This window comes from Podarcis tiliguerta, assembly GCF_965153285.1.
Source record: "Podarcis tiliguerta genome assembly, chromosome: 13".
In the NCBI taxonomy this organism is placed as follows: Eukaryota; Metazoa; Chordata; class Lepidosauria; order Squamata; family Lacertidae; genus Podarcis; species Podarcis tiliguerta.
In genome coordinates this window covers 30,405,392-30,425,922 of record NC_139546.1, presented here as the reverse complement: position 1 = coordinate 30,425,922, position 20,531 = coordinate 30,405,392, and the positions used below count along the sequence as shown (strand labels likewise).

Genomic DNA, 20,531 nt, shown 5'->3' with positions numbered 1-20,531 from the left:
TTTTTCTGGTTAAAAATCGTGGTGGAATCAGTTGTTGAAAGCATAACCTAACATATAAAAGGGTATGGTAATGTATGAGCCCTACATAGTCCTAGATCCAATTCTAAAAAGCACAAGGGTTTTATTGCTCTTTTCAGGTGTTTATTTTTGACCTTGCTTACTGGCTCTGGGTGTCCATTGCATCAGAGAAAAGCAGCAATTTTGATAATGATATGCATGGTTATCATTTCTCCAGTGTGTTTGAAGTTGCAACTAGCATGACAAAATTGCTAATGGTTATTTTCCTGGATTCTGCAGCTATTATTATCTTCCTTAAGAGATAATTAGTTGCCAGTGAGATTTTGTTCAGTTTGTATTGCCTTTGCCAAGAATCAGCTAAGTTCACACAAAAGTAATTCATATTTGGCATAAATCTCACTCTGGGCATCACTGGTGGTTTAGGGCTTCGAAAGCGGGTGTCAGGGACTGGGTGGACAAGGAAGAGTGGTGGCAGCCAGTGGTCAAGGAGGCACCTGAGGGGGGAGGGGACTTTGAACCAGGTTCAGATGGATGGGACAGTCTGAGGGTGAAGGCTTGAGCCAACCATGAACACTGATAAAGAAGAATCAAGGGCTGTGTCTCCTGCTCTGCAATACAGTCCTGATTAGGCTCCTTCCCCTCCCCCACTCTCAGCACAGGGACAAAGAGTCGAGAAAAGATGAGTCACAGTGGAAAAAAATGCAGTGATGGAGGTATAAATAAGGGGGAAGAGGGGTTGGAATTTTAGTTTCTGCAACTCATTTGCTTATCTGATGGATGTTCCTTGATTACTGAGCAATAAAATTAATTACTGCAAGCACTGTGTCTGGTTCTGCTTACAGGTCAATTAAGCTGCCTACTCACCAGACTGCTCTTAGAAGTTCTATAGCCCATCTGCCCTCCACTTGGCTTCAGGGCAGAAACTTTCACCCAGACCCCTGTGATATCACGCCTGTATGGGGTCAGGGCGATGCACCAAATTACCACCACATCCAAAATTAGACAAGGATTCCACCCAATGACTTATCTGCCAAAGGACTGGGAGGTGGCTTTGTAAAGAGTCTTCACTATGGCTGACCATCACTTGCCAACCAGAGATTATGGGAAATTAATGATTCTGCTTTTACTTCCTACGGTACCATGTCAGGCCTGCCACACCTTTACAATACTTGGAATAGCAGTAATTCCCCTCCCAAAGGATTTTCATCCCCATCATTGGTATGGGCATTATACACTCACTAGCAGATAGTCTGTACCAATTTTCAAAAATTTCTAATCAGCCCCTTCAGCAGATGACTTGCCAACACCATAGTGCATCTAAAGAGAGACAGAGGCTGCCTACTGCAAATTCACATAGAGGAAGAGTTGGAGGAGGAGCAGGCTTCTAAAGCCAAGTCCCCCACCCATACTTCCTTATTGGCTGTGCGGTATTCACATCATTACCCTTAAACACTTCCCTTCAGAAGCAACTAGTGCTCCTGAGACATGTTTATTAAGAGAAGGTGAGGGGGAAGCTCCCTTATATGCAGGACAAACATTATAATGTGCCATGGAAATGACAAATCCAAGGGATAAGAGCACCTCTGTTTAATAATTATAGCTTTAAACATGCTTTCCAACTAGTGTAGACATTAGGCCTGTTGTTTCCCGGTGTCAACTACAATTTTTTAAAAAATTAGAGCTGCGTTAGCTACCATATCTTGCAAGAACACTGGTTTTTAGTTGTACTGTGTATGGCAATTGGAATGATGATTTATTAAATCATCACATGTCAATAAGGATGTTATCTCTTATCAGATCCAGTTGACTTATTTCATCAGATACACTATTCCAAAGCAACACATGGGTAAAATTTTCCAAACCATGACAGACAGAGGGGAAAAAAGAATAAGCATTTTTTTTCCAATTCAATTTCATCCCACAGCAATAAAGGCTGGTCTTGAATACAAAACAGAAATTGGCTTCAAGGACAGATGAAGGGAAAACAGAGGACATCAAATTGTTCCAGAAACAATTCTGGAACCCTGTGGAACCCTGTGGAACTAGAATAATCTATGTCAGCTAATTTACAAAGCAGGTGCATCCGTCATCTTCTACTGCAAATATATAAAAGCCTGAGAGTGGAAGTTGTGTTGGAAAGCTACTCTGCAATTTTGGTCCACTCTAAAGGTTGCACTTTATTAAGTGATCTCTTTTGTTCAGTTCTGGCCTCAGCACAATAATGTAACATTTAGGGAAAAAGATGCAACCCAGCAGCCCAGCACTGGAGGCTAAGATGGAGAAGATCTCCACAGCGACCATGTATTTCCCTTTGGTGCTCAGATAGGTGGGAAGAAAGGATAACCAAACACTGCAAAACACAAGCATGCTAAAAGTGATTAGTTTGGCTTCGTTGAAACTGTCAGGTAATTTTCTAGCCTGGAAAGCTACAGTGAAGCTCACAATAGCCAAGAAGCCCATGTAACCCAGGACACAGTAGAACATAGTCACAGACCCCTCATTACATTCAAGTACAATTTCTTCAGTCACTGAATTCATGTCAATATCTGGAAATGGAGGATTAATTGCCAGCCATACGGTACAAATAATTCCTTGAACAAGAGAGCAGAGAAGAACAATGGAGTTGGCCACCTTTTTCCCTACCCATTTCCTCATGCTACTTCCTGGCTTGGTGGCCATGAAAGCCAGAACCACTGTAATGGTTTTTGCTAGCACAGAAGACACAGCCACTGAGAAGACCATGCCAAATGCAACTTGACGGAGGAGACACATAACCTTTACAGGATGGCCAATAAACAGCAAAGCACAAGGGAAGCAGAGCAGGAGGGAGAAGAGGAGGGTGTAGGTGAGGCTCCGGTTGTTGGCTTTGACAATAGGAGTGTTGCGGTGGATTATAAAGGCTCCTAGCACTAGAGCAGTGATCAAGGAAAATAAAAGTGCAAAAATAGCTAAACTCATCCCCAAAGGGTCCTTATAAGACAAGAAGGTTATTAGCTTTGGAATGCAGTGATCTTTTCCCTTGTTTGGATAATGATCTTTTGGGCACATTATACAAAATTCTGCATCTGAAAAAAGAAGATGAAAAACATTTTTAGATCTTGCTTTTTGCAGTTGTAGCCAAGAAGCTAAGAATTGCATTTAGGAATAGTATTTCCTATTTTTAAAATAGGATTTCCTATTTTTCAAATTTCCCCTTTTTAAAATCAAATCATGATGTCTTCTTTTTAAGACAAAAGTGTGTGCTTGTGTTAATGCACAACATTCAAGGTAAGCTCTGCACCCAGCTCCCCCCCACCCATGTCCTGACATCACACACTCAACGTTTGCCCCCACAATCATCCTCACAACCTGGCACCTCTGACTTACTCTAAAATATCCTCACAGCTTGAACTGCCTAGGAAAAGAAAAGGGCTGCAGAAAAAGACACTACTCATTTATCTGGTCAAATGCAGCACTCAAGCATCACCATGAATTCAAAAACTACTTCCCTTTAAGAAAGGTACCTAGTATTGTGCACCGATGCATTTCTTTCATTTCTTTGGTTCCAAGGTGAAAAGTGCCCATAACTACTATTTTGAGTTGGTTGATAACAGGATAGTTTCCAGGAATACTAGGTAAAGAACTTCTCGGCCAGTAATTACTACTATCACCACCTACAAACCACTTGAACTAAGAGGACCTTTGTGCCATTGCTACCACACTCTTGACTAGATGTGCCCAACGGTGCAGAATGCTAGACGACTCTGGGTGCTGCATATTCTACCTTTCTCATGAGACATCTTCCCTTTTGGACATGGAGCACAATCGTAGCAGCAAAATGGTTCCCCCTCTTTTTTCCTCTTCTGGTAGCCAGGTTGACAGTTGTTGTTACAGAGTGAAAGGGGCATGACCTACTCAGGAAATGTGAACAATTAGCATTGAGAATATATATTTACCAAATAGCACGATAACATCACTATCCTCACAGTATCATCCTTAGATTCTGTCATATTAGTGCAGGTTCTCATGAGGTTTTAAGCAGTGTCTTGAACTGGGATGGCCAGTCTTTTTACTTTCTTTGCTGGTAGCATTCCCTGTCTTCATTAACCTAGTCTGACTAGATTCCATAAAAAGGAAGTTGGAATAAAGTAGGGATGAAGAGAACTTAGAGGAACTTTGTTGTTTTAAACAATGGTGGAGGTTTGTTTGGGTATATTGAATGTATATGCACAACACACCCAAAGCTCATCCTTCTCTAACTGGCTAACTGAAAGGCTTGCTCTCCAGACTCTGCTCATCTTAAAGATACAGTCATATGTAGCAGCATGGGCTGCAGAATAGAAGAGAGGAGGAGTCAGGGAAATGTGTGATGGTTTGTGTGCAAGGGAGAGTAGGGAAAAGAAACGTGGAGGGTGGAGGTAAAAAGGAGTGAATGTGAAAATTGGGGGTTAAAGTGAGTTGCAAAAAGAAGAGAGAACAAGGAGTGTGAATGGGCTTGAATATGAAAGCTGGTGTATCAGGGTCTGAATAAAAGCATTATAAGAGCAGTCTACTTGAAGAATGGAAACAAAAATGAAATGTCTTGTCTTTGTCTTTTTGTGTCACAGGTCACTGATAAAATAAACACAGCATTAGTTAAAAACACATATCATTGTTGTAATATAATATCTTTTAAAAATGTACAGAGAAATGTTTACATTTTCAACAGGAAAATTGGAATATCCTATACACACTCCATTCATCACAGTGGGACTTCTTTGCAGGCATAAAAAAAAAGCTTCACATTTTGCCAATATATACACGCTGAGATAAAGACTATAGAGACATGCTGAGGAACTGACAAACGATTGTTTCTCCTCTCCTCTCCCTCCTTTTGTTTTATGGCAGCTAAAGGCAATAGTGATGTCCTACCTGGTTAAAACTTCTAGGCCACACAATGGCGTCTTCATCAATGCTCAAATGTTTGCCATGAGGAGCCCAAGGATTCATTCTTCCAACTTTCATTCTAACAAATGACTTATTGGGGAAAGTAATCAGATTTGTAATATCAAACCCCATTGTCAATTCTCCATTGTCATTCAAGTGCACAGTTTCTCCTGCAGTGTTGTTAAATGAGATGCTCCTCAGAATAGGATGAAGCTAGGTGGGATGGAAAAATAAATCAGTGTTGGAATTGCATTAGTATCCAAGATATTTCCTCTAAACTTGCATCCCATCCCATTCACTTAGATTTGTGGGTGGATATTTGTTCATAGGGTTAAATACACCCTGTGAATCACAAATGCATTTTTAAATTTGTGACAAAAGTTCCCCAGAATTCTCTTCCCTTAGAAGGGAAGGGAAATTTTATTTGCATATTGTATATTGTATTATGCATATTGTCTTATTTATATGATGTTAGCCGCTCTGAGCCTGGCTTTGGCTAGGGAGAGCGGGATACAAATAAAATTTATTATTATTATTATTATTATTATTATTATTATTATTATTATTAAGGAAAGCAAGCCCTTCTAATGCATTTGACATTTGTTGAAAAAAATTCTCTTCTACCATGCCTTCCCAAGATTTCAGCACTTTATAATTCTTCATTTTAAAATGTTTTTATGATGTTTTCTTATCTTTATTATGTAGGGAAATGATGCTCCACTCGTACTACTTTGTTGTTGTTCATATTTTGATGTTTTGAAATATTCAGGAAAGGGTCATATATGTTGAAATTTAAATGAGAGAATTTCCATTGGTTTCTGATGTCCAAATGTCAATTTCAAATTACACAATTAAATTCAACAGCATTGAGACTTCATGAGGAATGGCTGCAGATCACATACTCTTGACACTTACAGCCTTCTCCAACTGATGACCTCCAAATGTTTTAGAATACAGTTTCCATAATTTCTGACCATCGTCCCTGCAGACAAACTGATGGGAGTCATGGTATACACATCTGGAAGACATCAGATGGGTGAAGGCTGCATCAAGATCTTGTGCTCTCATGGTGAAGGCAGATTGCTGTGAAAACTACTACCTTCCATGGCTGCATATTTTTAAGCTGTAGCTTCCTTCTTTCCACCGTGACTTTAGATTTGAATATGGATGAGTACATGGCATGTACTGAATTTGCCAGAGCCTGTACAGCATTGTAGATACTATAGCTGTGGCCAGTCATGCTCATTTCAAAGAAAGGCCCAGGAAGATTCTGCAGCCTCTCTTCTCCAGTACAAGTGTCCACATCATCTCCATTAAAATGGGAATTTGGAAATGAACAGCCAAATGCTTGCTCCCAGAATGGTCGGATGAAGCCATCTCCCTTCATCAAATGAGGGTTTAATTTATGAAGAAAATTTTGGAATCCTGGAACCTCCTGTGACTGGGCTGTGAAGGCTAAGGCACCACGAAAGGCTTCTATATCCCAGTCCTTGTGCATGGACACGGCTACAAGGTCCATCTGGGCTACCATAATCCACACTTTACCAAATGATTTCCCATACTCAGCTTCTCCTTCATGAAGCAGTCCTCTCAATGTTATCATGGTCAAAGTTTCTCCATAGACAACAATAGTGTTGGCTTTACTTTTTGTAACATCTGCAAATATTTTGTTCCACTTTTCTTGCAAATTTAAGAAGTCACCAAAAAAGGCATTTATAGGAATTTTCTTGGTGAAGGCAGCACATATGTGGTTCTGAGAAAGTATTGGTAGTAGATAGCTCAAAAATAATTCTCCTGTTTCATCATTCATCGTCATTAGACCCACCCAAATCCATTTGAAATGAAGAAGTAGCTGGACAATTGCCTTGTACTGATGGATTTCATTTGGAGCCATCCGATACAAGGACAGTGAATGAGAGTGATCCCTCAGCATGGGGACAAAATCACCATAGGTGAACTAAAATGGGGAAACATTCAGGAAGTTGTTTTACAAATTAATTTGTAAACCTATAGATGTGTTTGTGTGATTTTATGGAAAACTGAACATTCTGTTTAAAAAAGATGTGAGTTGCTTGTGAAGACTGGTCAGAGACTTCATTCAATGTAAAATGCTCCCCTGTTCTTTAAGGAGTGGATTTAAGGAGACGTGGATATTTTATTTATTTATTTATTTATTTATTTATAATATTCTATGCTGCTCAAAATAAGTATTAAATTGATTTACAGAAGGAAGAATAAAATGCACATCACGAAAATTTAAAAGCAAAAGCAGGGCTTCTTCTCAGCCAGAACTCAGTTCCGGCTCCTCTAAGGTAGGCACCACTGCCATTAATAGAGAGCAAGGGAAGTATTCGTGGTGAGTTCTGGCACCTCTTTTTCTGGAAAAACAGCACTGGTTTCAGCCCTGAGAAACTTACACTTTATCCATTTACAGTTACATTACTACTTAAAAATGATTTATGAAACTTTTCTAACTGCCCACCTTTACTTTCCAGAATTCTTTGAATACTGGCTATGATTTCAATGTTTGTGCTACATTTGTTTTAATGGAATATACATCTGCACAAGCAACCACACGACACCCTCCCAGAAAGGCAATGGAAAGACAAATAAAAACCTGTGGAAATTTGTAGATGTCCAAGATGGCAGCCAAATGGTGGGATGTTTTAGCACCTAGTCCTCCTATGACTCCGATTAGGTTGTTCTGGACATCACAGGTATAATTGGGGACAAATCTGTACTGTGTAGAAAACAACTTCATTGCAACATAGTAGTTCCGCTTCTGACTGAAGTAGCTCTCAATGATGTGGAATCCCAAGGAAACATTAGGTAATATCTTGGGATGTTCATTAATCTCATTTACAGCAAATACCAAAGCCAGGACCTGCCGGTAATTCTTTGTCACAACACTGGGGGGAAAAATAGATGATATGTCACCAGGAAATTTAACAAAAAGTAAAGTGGCTTGGTAACTGTCGTGCTTCATCAATAACAGAGTCGTACCTTGGTTCTCAGATGGCTTAATTGTCGAACAAATCGGCAGCCAAACATTGCAAACCCGGAAGGAAGTGTTCCGGTTCCCCCGAATGTTTTTCCAAAGCAGAACATCCGACACAGCTTCTGCAACCAATCGGAAGCTGCACCTCGGTTTCCAAATGGTTTTGGGAGTCAAACGGAATCCCAGAATGGATTAAGTTTGGGAACCAAGGTACCACTGGATATGAATTAGTTGACAGACTGCTGAGAGGGTTGCAAACTTGCAGGACCACATAGAACTGCAATATATAGAAAGTCATAGTCTGTATACATTATTACACCCTAATCCTGAGGCATTATATTGGGCATTTTGGGATTAGAAGACATCAGTTTAAAAGTCATTTTAGAATGATCAGACTATATGTGAGATTCAGCAAATCATTTGTAGTTGAATGGATATTTTAAAAACGATTAATAGTGTCCTCTGAAATACACTATGTGCATCAGCCCCTCCAGTGTCTATTGATAAACATTCACATGTGCGCTATCAATTCCTTTAAGGCTGCAGATAGTGTAGCCTCAGGTGACAACCTTTGGCATAATACAGAAAAACAAAAGAGCCTTACATGGGAAAGCTAGTATCAAGAGTAGGGTGTTCAGTGAAGGAAAATGAATCAAAAAACAGTATCATCTGAGAGACAGCCCCACCAATTATGAGATCGCCTGACTTATAATACTTATGAGGAGTATAGAAGGGGCCATGGACAGCACATCTAGCAGCATGTTCCTGGAACTCACTGTGAGGTATCTGCAACAGCATTAGAAACATCTCCAATAGCACTGTCCCAATTATGGTCATTCCCCTCTCAGTGCAGATGCCAGATTTTCCGCCTTCTTTCATAACAACAGGTATGTATAGCAGTCTGTCTTGAAAAGCAGCAGCCTCTGCTAATGCAATATTTGGAGCCTGTATCCTCTATCTACATACATATACCAGAAAGCTATATAGAACTGGAGCATGCTGGAGCTTACGTCCTTAGCTCCAGTTTTGAACACCAAGCAGGGTTTTTGAAAATATAGCTTGGCCCTTGTTTGCGTGTTGTTATGATTCAGATTCTGGAAACCAGGAGGTGGCTGGTCAAAAGAAGAAAAATATGGCACATCTCCGAGACCTTAATGACAATCACAATGTATGCAATTGAGAATGGCAAAACCTGTAATTAGCCTCCCCAGAGGAACCAGACACTTGGTGACATTATGTCTAGCATACTTGCAGGAGGGGGAAAAAAATGTTGGCCAAAACAACCACAACCTTCCCTGTGTTCCTAAAGGTAGCTAAATTTCTGCTATTTTCTTGTCATGATTGGGCAGGGAGATTCCACAAACTGTTCAGAAGACTTAATGTACTGGTGGAAAACTGAATCCAGCCAGTGCAATAGACATTCGCCCTCGCAGGCCAACTTTGACAGGGGCCACCCACATGTCCATCTGCTAACATCATAACAATAACATGTGTCATCTTCAAAGGGTCCACTGAAAACAGAGCTTCACAGGTACCTGACTGCACAGATTCCCCTACCTAATGAATGTTTTTTTGGGGGGTGGATCTTTAAATGCTTTTATTGGTGAAGCTCTACTTATTTTAAGAACATCTGTGTATAGTTGTCAGACTGCTTAGGCAGCAATCGTAACCCCGTTTACCTGAGAGTAAGAATTCAGTAAGACTTCTCAATTCAATAAGACTTACTTCTAAGTGGACATTGTTAGGATTTTGCTCTGATTCTTTTAAGTGATGGTGCAATAAATAGAGAACCATGCAGAGAAAGGATGATGCTCCGGTGGCTATTTATTATATTGACAATTTATATACCACTTAATTACAACTGACTCTAAGCAGTACATAGGAGACTCCGCATAATGTACCCTCGTTGACTTGGCAGACCTTTGACCTTCATCCTTGCTGCTACTGGAAATAGTGTCTGATGGCAGGGCTGACTGCTGCCTTACTGCCTGTTTCAATCTAAGCTTTGGTCATGTGACCATGTGATCAAAGGAAGTCAGCAGCTTGTATTAAAATTAAGGTCTAATTAAAACCCTCCCTAAGTGCTGGTATATTTTCCCAGGATTTCAAAGGTGGAATTGTCATTCAGAGGGAATTCATGAAAGGTGGCACTTAGTCCTGGATTTTAGGCAAGCCAATTGAAAAATTGCAGTTTTTTGGCATTTTTGTTTTTTAAAAAAGGCTCAAGAACTTTCAGAGTGTCCTGGTTTTTACTTTTTGGAATATGGCAACCCTTCCCTCCCCCTTCTGACTAGGTCCAGCCCAAGGTGAACCACAAAATGGTGCTTCTCCCCCACCCTCAGGCCCCCTGGCCAGTTTAGTGATGAAATTTTGCTTTATCTGAAAATGGTACAAAACCAGGCTTCTAAACACATCACTCTGTAGCTCCCCCCAGAAGGAAGCACCAAATAGTCAAGTTGTAGTGCTTTTGTGCTCTGTGGAAATTTCAAGAGGTTGCCTGCTTTTAGCATTCCAATTCAGATACCAAGGATCATTGTGTAAGTTCTGTGTTGCCACAAGTCCACCTGCCCAATGCGCAGATTAACACACTCAGATATCAGATTCAAACCCCAGCTTCTCCTTAAAGCCCACATGGTCACCTTGAGCCAATTACAGCCTCTCTGCCCAACCTGCATACCTCACAGTATTGTTCTCACAGTGGCGAACCCAGTGCCTACAAGCAGGATCTGAGCATAGGACAGAACCTTTCAGTGCTCCCAGACTTGGATCTAGAGAATTGAAAGTTGCACTCTGCATATGCAAGATGCTTTTCTGTCCCCTTCCACATTATAGCACTCTATGCCTTGAAAGCGGCACAGTGAGATGCAGTAGTAATAAGAGTTGGTAGAAACTGAATGAGGCACAGCCCATACAAGTTGACATGCCCAATTTTTTAAGACATCCTAAGCAGTTGGAAGGAATCCCCCAAAAGTACAGAGTAGCTTTTATGAGACACAAGGGACTGTTCTGGGGAGAAGACTGGCACTCCCATCTAGGGCTTGGTTAGCTTTGTGACTACAGTGGTACCTCAGGTTAAGTACTTAATTCGTTCCGGAGTTCCGTACTTAACCTGAAACTGTTCTTAACCTGAAGCACCACTTTAGCTAATGGGGCCTCCTGCTGCTGCCGTGCCACCGGAACACGATTTCTGTTCTCATCCTGAAGCAAAGTTCTTAACCCGAGGTAATATTTCTGAGTTAACGGAGTCTGTAATCTGAAGCGTATGTAACCTGAAGTGTATGTAACCCGAGGTACCATTGTATAGCAAATGCAACAATAGCTGGTATCTCTTGCCATAATGTGTCTGTTGCTATTCCTTTGCTTCCCTCGCTGTCTGAGAAGGAAGTATGGGTATAAGTCACTTCAAGATGTCTACTGAACTTTCATCCCAGTGGCTGCTGCCTGGCACCAGCAGTGAATCGTGCAGTGCCACAATTGTCACCCACAAGAAGGTGAGCAGTGTTTCGTTGAACCATGCCTCACACAGTAAAGCATAAGACTTCCAGTAGCAGGAAATAACAAATCTGGCAGCCACTTGTAACATCAAGAAGTTCTTAGAACACTCCCAGACTGCTAGAATGAAAAGGGAGAGGGAGACTAAAAGTATAGGGAAACGGACTTTGATCCTTGTCTACAACAGGGCTGCCAAATTAGGAAAGACACGCAAGCGAAATACATTGGGGCCAAACTAGACATGACATTACACACATAACTTTCCCTGTGAGATGTTATATATATAAGGGGGGGGGGCTAGGGCCTGTGCTCTTGCTGCTTTCCAATACCACCTAACCCTCACTAACCCCCACACCCCATTGCCAACCCCAACTCCCTTCCTTTACACCTCACACAAACTTCCATATCCTCACAGCTCCTTCAAGTTCCCTCATATCTGCACAGCACTTCTGTCTGTCTCCAGATCCTGCCTTATTCCACCCTCTGCTCTTGTTTAAAACCTGCCTACTCATTCCCTCCACTCGCCTCCCCTGACCTCATGCAAATCCAGGACTGTGGTTCAGCACTACAAATCCTCCAAGGCAGACTGCTTCATGACAGCTATACATTTTTATGTATATAGGAAGAAATGGCAGCTATACAGGGACGACCCAAATAAGACAGGGATCGTTGCCAGACAGAGGGTTTTTAAAAACAAAACAAAAAAATCTAGAGGAGCAGGGCTACCTAGGAACTACATTAGGGACCCCAGACTTAAAAGTACAAACCCAGATCCTCTGGAGGAAGAGGTTTTCAGGCCAGAAACAATTGTACACATGATTTCTAGTTTTGTGCTGCATGTGAAAGTGTCCTTTCTCCAGAAGTTATGAAAGCTGAGGCTTGCTCAATGTTTCAGAGAACCATCCATTCCGTTCGGGGGGAAACAATGCTGATAGTGCAAAGTAAATTGAGGACTTGTGTCAAATATGGAACTTTCATTTATGAAAAGAGAAGTAAACGTGACATTCGTCATTGAATTTGCCTTTATTGAGATGTTTCTGGGTTTCTTTGTCTTTCTTAAAAAACAGTCAAAGGAACACAAATGCAAGTAGGCAAGTAGGCAAAGTTTCTTCCTGCTTTGAAATGGTATGGACCCCTTTAGGGCAGTAATAATAATAATTGTTGTTGTTTAATCGTTTAGTCGTGTCCAACCAACTCTTCGTGACCCCATGGACCAGAGCACACCAGGCACTCCTGTCTTCTACTGCCTCTCGCAGTTTGGTCAAACTCATGCTGATAGCTTCAAGAACAATGTCCAACCATCTCGTCCTCTGTCGTCCCCTTCTCCTCATGTCCTCCATCTTTCCCAACATCAGGGTCTTTTCCAGGGAGTCTTTCCTTCTCATGAGGTGGCCAAAGTATTGGAGCCTCAGCTTCAGGATCTGTCCTTCCAGTGAGCACTCAAGGCTGATTTCCTTAAGAATGGATAGGTTTGATCTTCTTGCAGTCCATGGGACTCTCAAGAGTCTCCTCCAGCACCATAATTCAAAAGCAGCAATTCTTCGGTGATCAACCTTCTTCATGGTCGAGCTCTCACTTCCATACATCACTACTGGGAAAACGATAGCTTTAACTATACAGACCTTTGTTGACAAGGTGATGTCTCTGCTTTTTAAGATGCTGTCTAGGTTTGTCATTGCTTTTCTCCCAAGAAACAGGCGTCTTTTAATTTCGTGACTTCTGTCACCATCTCCAGTGATCATGGAACCCAAGAAAGTAAAATCTCTCACTGCCTCCATTTCTTCCCCTTCTATTTGCCAGGAGGTGATGGGACCAGTGGCCATGATCTTTGTTTTTTTTGATGCTGAGCTTCAGACCATATTTTGCACTCTCTTTCACCCTCATTAAAAGGTTCTTTAATTCCTCCTCACTTTCTGCCATCACGGTTGTGTCATCTACATATCTGAGGTTGTGGATATTTCTTCCAGCGATCTTAATTCCGGCTTGGGATTCATCCAGCCCAGCCTTTCGCATGATGAATTCTGCATATAAGTTAAATAAGCAGGGAGACAATATACAGCCTTGTCGTACTCCTTTCCCAATTTTGAACCAATCAGTTATTCCATATCCAGTTCTAACTGTATAATAATAATAATTTATTTAAACCCCGCCCTCCCTGGCCAAGACCGGGCTCAGGGCAGCTAACACTGTATATAAATACAGTAAAAACAAAAATAAAAAGTTGATTAAAATGTAAGTTAAAATACAGTTTAAAATGCAGCTTAAAATGCAGCTTAAGGCAGTATATTTTTAAACCAGTTTTGCTTACCACAGAAGAGGTTAGGGAATTCAATATACAGAGAGATTCATAAGAAACTGAGTTTATTTTTAAACCTTTGGAGTAGTTAATTTGATTATTCATTACTCTAATTTGATGTCATCCATATGTTGCTATCTCATTTAGGGAGCTGTCCTATGTTCCCCTGGAGGATAGCTGAGGGGCCCTAGGACACTGTGGACTTGCCTTGCCATGGGTGGTCAGTGGGTGAAACTACTTGTTAATCACACAGGCATCTTCATGGCCCTGGTGGTACTTTTCATGATGTGTGGTGTAAATTCTAGCTGAGCTTCTAATATACAGATAATTAAGAATTCCCAAGAATTTTCAAGAGACTTGGTTCTCTTGATTTGCTTTAATCCAATCACTTATTTGAGATGAATTTCCCTTTTCTGGAGTGAATTACCCATTTGCCTATATATTGAATTAGATTTCACTTTTGTCTCCATTCCTAATTGCTTCAACAACACATCTTGCACCAGGTCCTGGGTATCACTTAAAACTAAGCCCAGTGTCACCACTGCTCAGTTTAACTCTTCTAGGGCATAGTTGTTTAGGGTATTTAGAAACTGTATGTCTTCGTTGTGACTGGAACACATGGGTAGCCAGTTTATGTGAGAGTAATTGCAGTCATTCTGTGGAATGCCCTCCCATCAGATGTCAAAGAAATAAACAACCAGTGGACTTTTAGAAGACATCTGAAGGCAGCCCTGTTTAGGGAAGTTTTTAATGTTTGAAGCTTTATTCTGTTTTTAGTGTTCTGTTGGAAGCCGCCTAGAGTGGCTGGGGAAACCCAGCCAGATGGCCAGGGTATAAATAAATTACTACTACTACTACTACTACTACTACTACTATTAGTATTACTATAGCATTTGCTTTCTTGGATGCCTCATTTATTTCCTTTGCCTTTTCCATTTCCATTTCACACTGAGCATTTTGGTCATGGAGATGATAACACATATCTGGTACTAAATTACTCTTGGGGCCCAGTACCACTACCAACCACAACAATTCTGTGCAGGAATCTGCCCTTTTGGGATTTTTAGCTTGTTGGACTCTGTCCTCTGTGACATGCAGAACAACATCACCTGCAATAAACCGTTCCCTGCCCTCCCTGTAGAGCTTGTGTCCAGAGATAAGCCTGTCCCAGTGGTTCTCTCCAGCTTTCCTTCAAACTTTTGTCATACGTGCCTGAACGCTGTTGCTGTCAGAGCATGTTTGTGGTGATACAGAATTGGTATCAGCTATGTTGACTGCAACCCTTGATTTAGGGTTGCATGTTAAGATGTGGACAAATTTGGATTCAGCAGGCTGAAAAACATTTTAAAAAACACAAGCTAACAAATCCCACTCAGCCTCAAATCTTGGGAAATAATCTGTCTACATGTCTTTCTGCCAGGGTAAACAAAAAGCAATTATTTGTTCAGAATTAGGAAATTTCTCGCTTCCTGTCCCATCCCCATGCAAATCTTTTATTTTCCACTAAAAAAAGAGATACTTGTCTACATTGCAGCATTCTCAGCTGAAATTTGCACAATGCTCTGCGAGCAGCTCAGGATATGTCTGCTCCTAGCTGATTTCCTGTTTTGTATAGAACTACTAAATGCCATTCAGATCTTAGGTTGACCCAAACTTAAGTCATGATGAGGAAGCACTGTATTCCTTAATTGCAGATTCATCATAATCCACTCTGAAGGGAACAATAATTGCAAACTCAGGAACATCTAGTGCATTAAAAAAAATACATGTCACTGGTTAGGGACGTTTATCAAATATATATATCAGTGAAATATACGTCAGTCTCAGCAATTAAAATTTAAGCAATTAAAACAATTTTGATTGCTTTTCATATTACATGGAGATGCACTGACAGCCTCATCCTATGTATACTGCAGAAAGTAATCTACTAACAGGCATTATCTGAGGTTTCTGAGTTTTGGTGTTTGGTGCCTACTGATTTTACTTTATTTGGTGTTTTTTCCTGGAGTTTTAGCATTTCAACAGTACAGGAATGAAGGGCTGCTTCCTGGTGCTGTTGGTGTGAATAGGAATGTGTTTCTCTCATTCTGTAAGAGATTGAACTGGATGTTTCCAAGCATACTTCTCTGATAGAGTTGCAAGTTAGGTGGATAACTGAAATGCCATGGACAATAGTATACCGTAACTTCAGCAAAGCATTTGACTATGTCCCCCATGAATCTTCTCCTTGAGTGTCTTTGCCTGGCTGGAATGGGTCCTTGAATTCTGATAAATATTCTTACTTCCCTGGATGGAAGATAGAGAGGGGTGTGTGTGCAGAAACAAACTGCCTAAATAAAGGTGAATTTTATATTCAAAGGATAAATGGACATAAATCTGACACCAGGAATCACAAGATAGAGAAACCAGTAGGAGAACACTTCAATCTCCCAGGACATCCTATACAAGATCTCACAGTAGCTGTCTTATTACAAAAGAATTTCAGAAATAGACTGGAAAGAGAAGTTGCTGAATTGCATCTTATTGTTGTTGTTGTTGTTTAGTCGTTTAGTCGTGTCCAACTCTTTGTGACCCCATGGACCAGAGCACTCCAGGCACTCCTGTCTTCCACTGCCTCCCGCAGATTGGTCAAACTCATGTTTGTAGCTTCGAGAACACTGTCCAACCATCTTGTCCTCTGTCGTCCCCTTCTCCTTGTGCCCTCCATCTTTCCCAACATCAGGGTCTTTTCCAGGAGTCTTATCTTCTCATGTGGTGGCCAAAGTATTGGAGCCTCAGCTTCGCGATCTGTCCTTCCAGTGAGCACTCAGGGCTGATTTCCTTAAGAATGGATGCGTTTGATCTTCTTGCAGTCCATGGGACTCTCAAGAGTCTCCTCCAGCACCATAATTCAAAAGCATCAATTCTTCGGCGATCAGCCTTCTTTATGGTCCAGCTCTCACTTCCATACATCACTACTGGGAAAACCATGGTTTTAACTATACAAACCTTTGTTGGCAAGGTGATGTCTCTGCTTTTTAAGATGCTCTCTAGGTTTGCCATCGCCTTTCTCCCAAGGAGCAGGCGTCTTTTAATTTCGTGACTGCTGTCACCATCTGCAGTGATCATGGAGCCCAAGAAAGTAAAATCTCTCACTGCCTCCATTTCTTCCCCTTCTATTTGCCAGGAGGTGATGGGACCAGTGGCCATGATCTTTGTTTTTTTGATGTTGAGCTTTAGACCATATTTTGCGCTCTCCTCTTTCACCCTCAATAAAAGGTTCTTTAATTCCTCTTCACTTTCTGCCATCAAGGTTGTGTCATCTGCATATCTGAGGTTGTTGATATTTCTTCCGGCAATCTTTATTCTAGCTTGGGATTCATCCAGACCAGCCTTTCGCATAATGAATTCTGCATATAAGTTAAATAAGCAGGGAGACAATATACATCCTTGTCGTACTCCTTTCCCAATTTTGAACCAATCAGTTGTTCCATATCCAGTTCTAACTGTAGCTTCTTGTCCCACATAGAGATTTTTCAGGAGACAGATGAGGTGATCAGGCACTCCCATTTCTTTAAGAAGTTGCCATAGTTTGCTGTGATTGACACAGTCAAAGGCTTTTGCATAGTCAATGAAGCAGAAGTAGATGTATTTCTGGAACTCTCTAGCTTTCTCCATAATCCAGCGCATGTTTGCAATTTGGTCTCTGGTTCCTCTGCCCCTTTGAAATCAAGCTTGCACTTCTGGGAGTTCTCGGTCCACATACTGCTTAAGCCTGCCTTGTAGAATTTTAAGCATAACCTTGCTAGCGTGTGAAATGAGTGCAATTGTGTGGTAGTTGGAGCATTCTTTGGCACTGCCCTTCTTTGGGATTGGGATGTAGACTTATCTTCTCCAATCCTCTGGCCACTGCTGAGTTTTCCAAATTTGCTGGCATATTGAGTGTAGCACCTTAACAGCATCATCTTTTAAAAATTTAAATAGTTCAGCTGGAATATCATCACCTCCACTGGCCTTGTTATTAGCAGTGTTTTCTAAGGCCCATTTGACTTCACTCTCCAGGATGTCTGGCTCAAGGTCAGCAACCACACTACCTGGGGTATACGAGACATTACCAAACTTAAAACCATGGAGAGACCTGGTCTGAATAGAGACATTGGATTCTTATCTCATTATACATGATAAAGCTATTTTTAGCCATCTCACCCCTTGCTTTTTCCTGTAAGACCAATTGCAGTCGTTAACAGTCGTCAACAGGTTTACCACACCTATCAGCCAATCACCCATTCCCATCACCCTTCTGAGTAATACCCCTCCCCACCCTCTCACTATATATAAGGGTCTGGTGACTTCTGTTTCAGTGTATCTGAAGAAGTGTGCATGCACACAAAAGCTCATACCAATAACAAACTTAGATGGTCTCTAAAGTGCTACTGGAATAATTTTGTTGTTGTTGTTTTTACATTCATTGGTCTGCTGGCTTTTGCCTCCAGCAACCAAAAGATTGCTCAGAAGGGAATGTGTCTTAGGGCTCAAAAAGGGTTGCCAATCGTACAAAAAGTGGCACTGATTTCATCACACACTGTATTGGCCGGAATATAAGACACACGTTTTCCCCCAAATTCTGACAATGAATAGTTAAAGTGCAGCTTAAATCCGCGGCCTTACAAAAATGGGCTTTTACAATATCACTGCTAAAACAGACATACGGTAAAACAGAACCAAATGTTTTATTGCCGATTTGCGAGTCTGAGACTGTTGTGCAATTAATTCTTATGTCATTCATTGCTTTCACTTGTGGGTCCTCTCTAGTACCCATAGGATTTTCTTCTACATTTGCCATTTATGAGTGTGAATGTCTGCAGAATTTTAAGGGAGCGGCTTATATTCGGGTATTCTCCCCGCCCCCATGAATTTTAAAGGTGCGGGTGCGCCTTATATTTGGGTGAATGCAGTATTTTCATTGCCAGATTTATTGTTTCTCCTGAAGCAGGGGAAACAATGGAACCAGCAGCAAATAGGCTACTAATGAGCAGCCTTCTTAATAACACTGGTAAGCAGCAACAGAGATCAATCCGTTAAATGTCCTGCATATTTCCCTAGAAGCCTCAATTGAGATATGGTCACATTCACACAATACATTTAAAGCATTCTGGTTCACCAGAAGCAGCTTAGTCATGCTGGCCACATGACCCGGAAGCTGTACGCCGGCTCCCTCGGCCAATAAAGCGAGATGAGCGCCGCAACCCCAGAGTCAGTCACGACTGGACCTAATGGTCAGGTGTCTCTTTACCTTTTTTATACCACTTTAACAGTCATGGCTCTCCCCCCCCCCCCCAGAAACCTGGGAACTATAGTTTGTTGGGGTGCTGATCTCACTGACCTATTGACCTCGATTCTTCATGACTGCAAATGTGGAATAAGGGTACTTTAAACCTGTGGATGTAAGCTTAATAGTAGCCCCCAAAATGCCCCAGGGCACTTGAGAAGCCCAGCAAATGTAATTAACCTCACAAAAATGTAGAGAGTAAATCACCCAGAATTTTAGAAAACCGCATAATGATTCAGGGTCTCTGCAGTCCACTCAAAACCTTTTGGCAGGTCATATTTGGCCCACTGGCAGTGGGTTACCTATCCCTGCTTTAAGTACCAAGAAGATGTGTTCTCTGTAATTTGAACCAATGACCAGTTTTGTTGCTGTGTCCTTAACCAAATGAAGCTTCTAGCCCTACATTGCAGTGGCATAGTTACCAGAATTTATGCAACTGTAGCTGCTTCACAGATTTCAAGGAAGGGTAGCAGCTTGCCTAACAGCCCAAGCTGGTAAAATGTGCTACAAAGCACAGAAAACACTTGAGCAACCAACTCATCCCCAGAGGTGAGTCTAACAGCACACCCATACTGTGAGCCTTCTACTTCAGTAGAATGAGTTGCTGAGCTGCCTTTGGGCATTGCCTCCACAAGTACAAGCAGTAGATTTCTCTCTAAGAACAATTTAGTTGAAGAAAGTACCCCCAAGGATTTTAGCACTCTAGGGAGTTGCCTAGTCTGCCATTTTAAGTTAGGTTGAGCCTACCAAGAGTTGAGTCCTTGTGCTCAAGACAGGTTCTTGGCTCAAATTCTGTTTCCGTGAGCCCTTAGCACACCAGTTCATACTGTGAGAGAAGAAGGAGAAACTGTTGACTAGGATTGGTCTTTGCCAAAGCATTTGCACACGTCCCATTCATGTGATAGGTGAGAGAATCAGCTTCCTCCTGTTGGGCAATTCCCTCTGCCATGTTTGTGCATGGTTTGAAAGTTAGAGTTGTTGTTTTTTGACTTGCTTCTGCAAACAAATGCCTCGATCGCCAAGAGTTCCCTGTTTGATCACACCGCTTCAAAAAATGTCAACATGTTCGTGTTTAAGGCACTTTGGCTGGCACAGTTCTCTCATCATCCCGTAAGCTATGGATACAAAGGAAAATCTCACTGGTCGATGAATGTGTGCATGAATGAGTAAGTGAATGAATTAACAGCTGCTTGTGTTTTGGTCCCCCTCAAGCAGATGAACTAATTTACCCCTTCATTCCTTATGCATCTACTTTTCTTTAATTTTATCTTTTTATTAAAATATCATGATGTGGATATATATCATCACACGTGCTGGTAGTGTTGATAAATGTATACTCTGCCTTTCTACAAGTACAGGAGGCAGCTTACACAAGATCAACGCAGTACATGCAAAAATGAAAATATACCCTAAAACCAAAGCAAACAAGTAAAACCAAAAAGAGTTAAAAACAAGCAATGAAAAGCAAGTGTTTTAAAAGCAGATCACACAACTGAATATTAGAAATCATAGGA

General features: G+C 41.3%; 1 protein-coding gene across 1 annotated transcript; it reads right to left on the bottom strand.

Moving 5' to 3' along the window:
* Positions 1-2,181: 2,181 nt before the first annotated feature.
* Positions 2,182-9,854, bottom strand: LOC310662181 (vomeronasal type-2 receptor 26-like; the record flags this gene model as incomplete). Its single annotated transcript, XM_083408951.1, has 4 exons — positions 2,182-3,083; positions 6,145-6,880; positions 7,541-7,832; positions 9,823-9,854. 4 exons carry the CDS (start codon positions 9,852-9,854, stop codon positions 2,182-2,184), a joined length of 1,962 nt encoding a protein of 653 aa, XP_083265077.1.
* Positions 9,855-20,531: the final 10,677 nt, after the last annotated feature.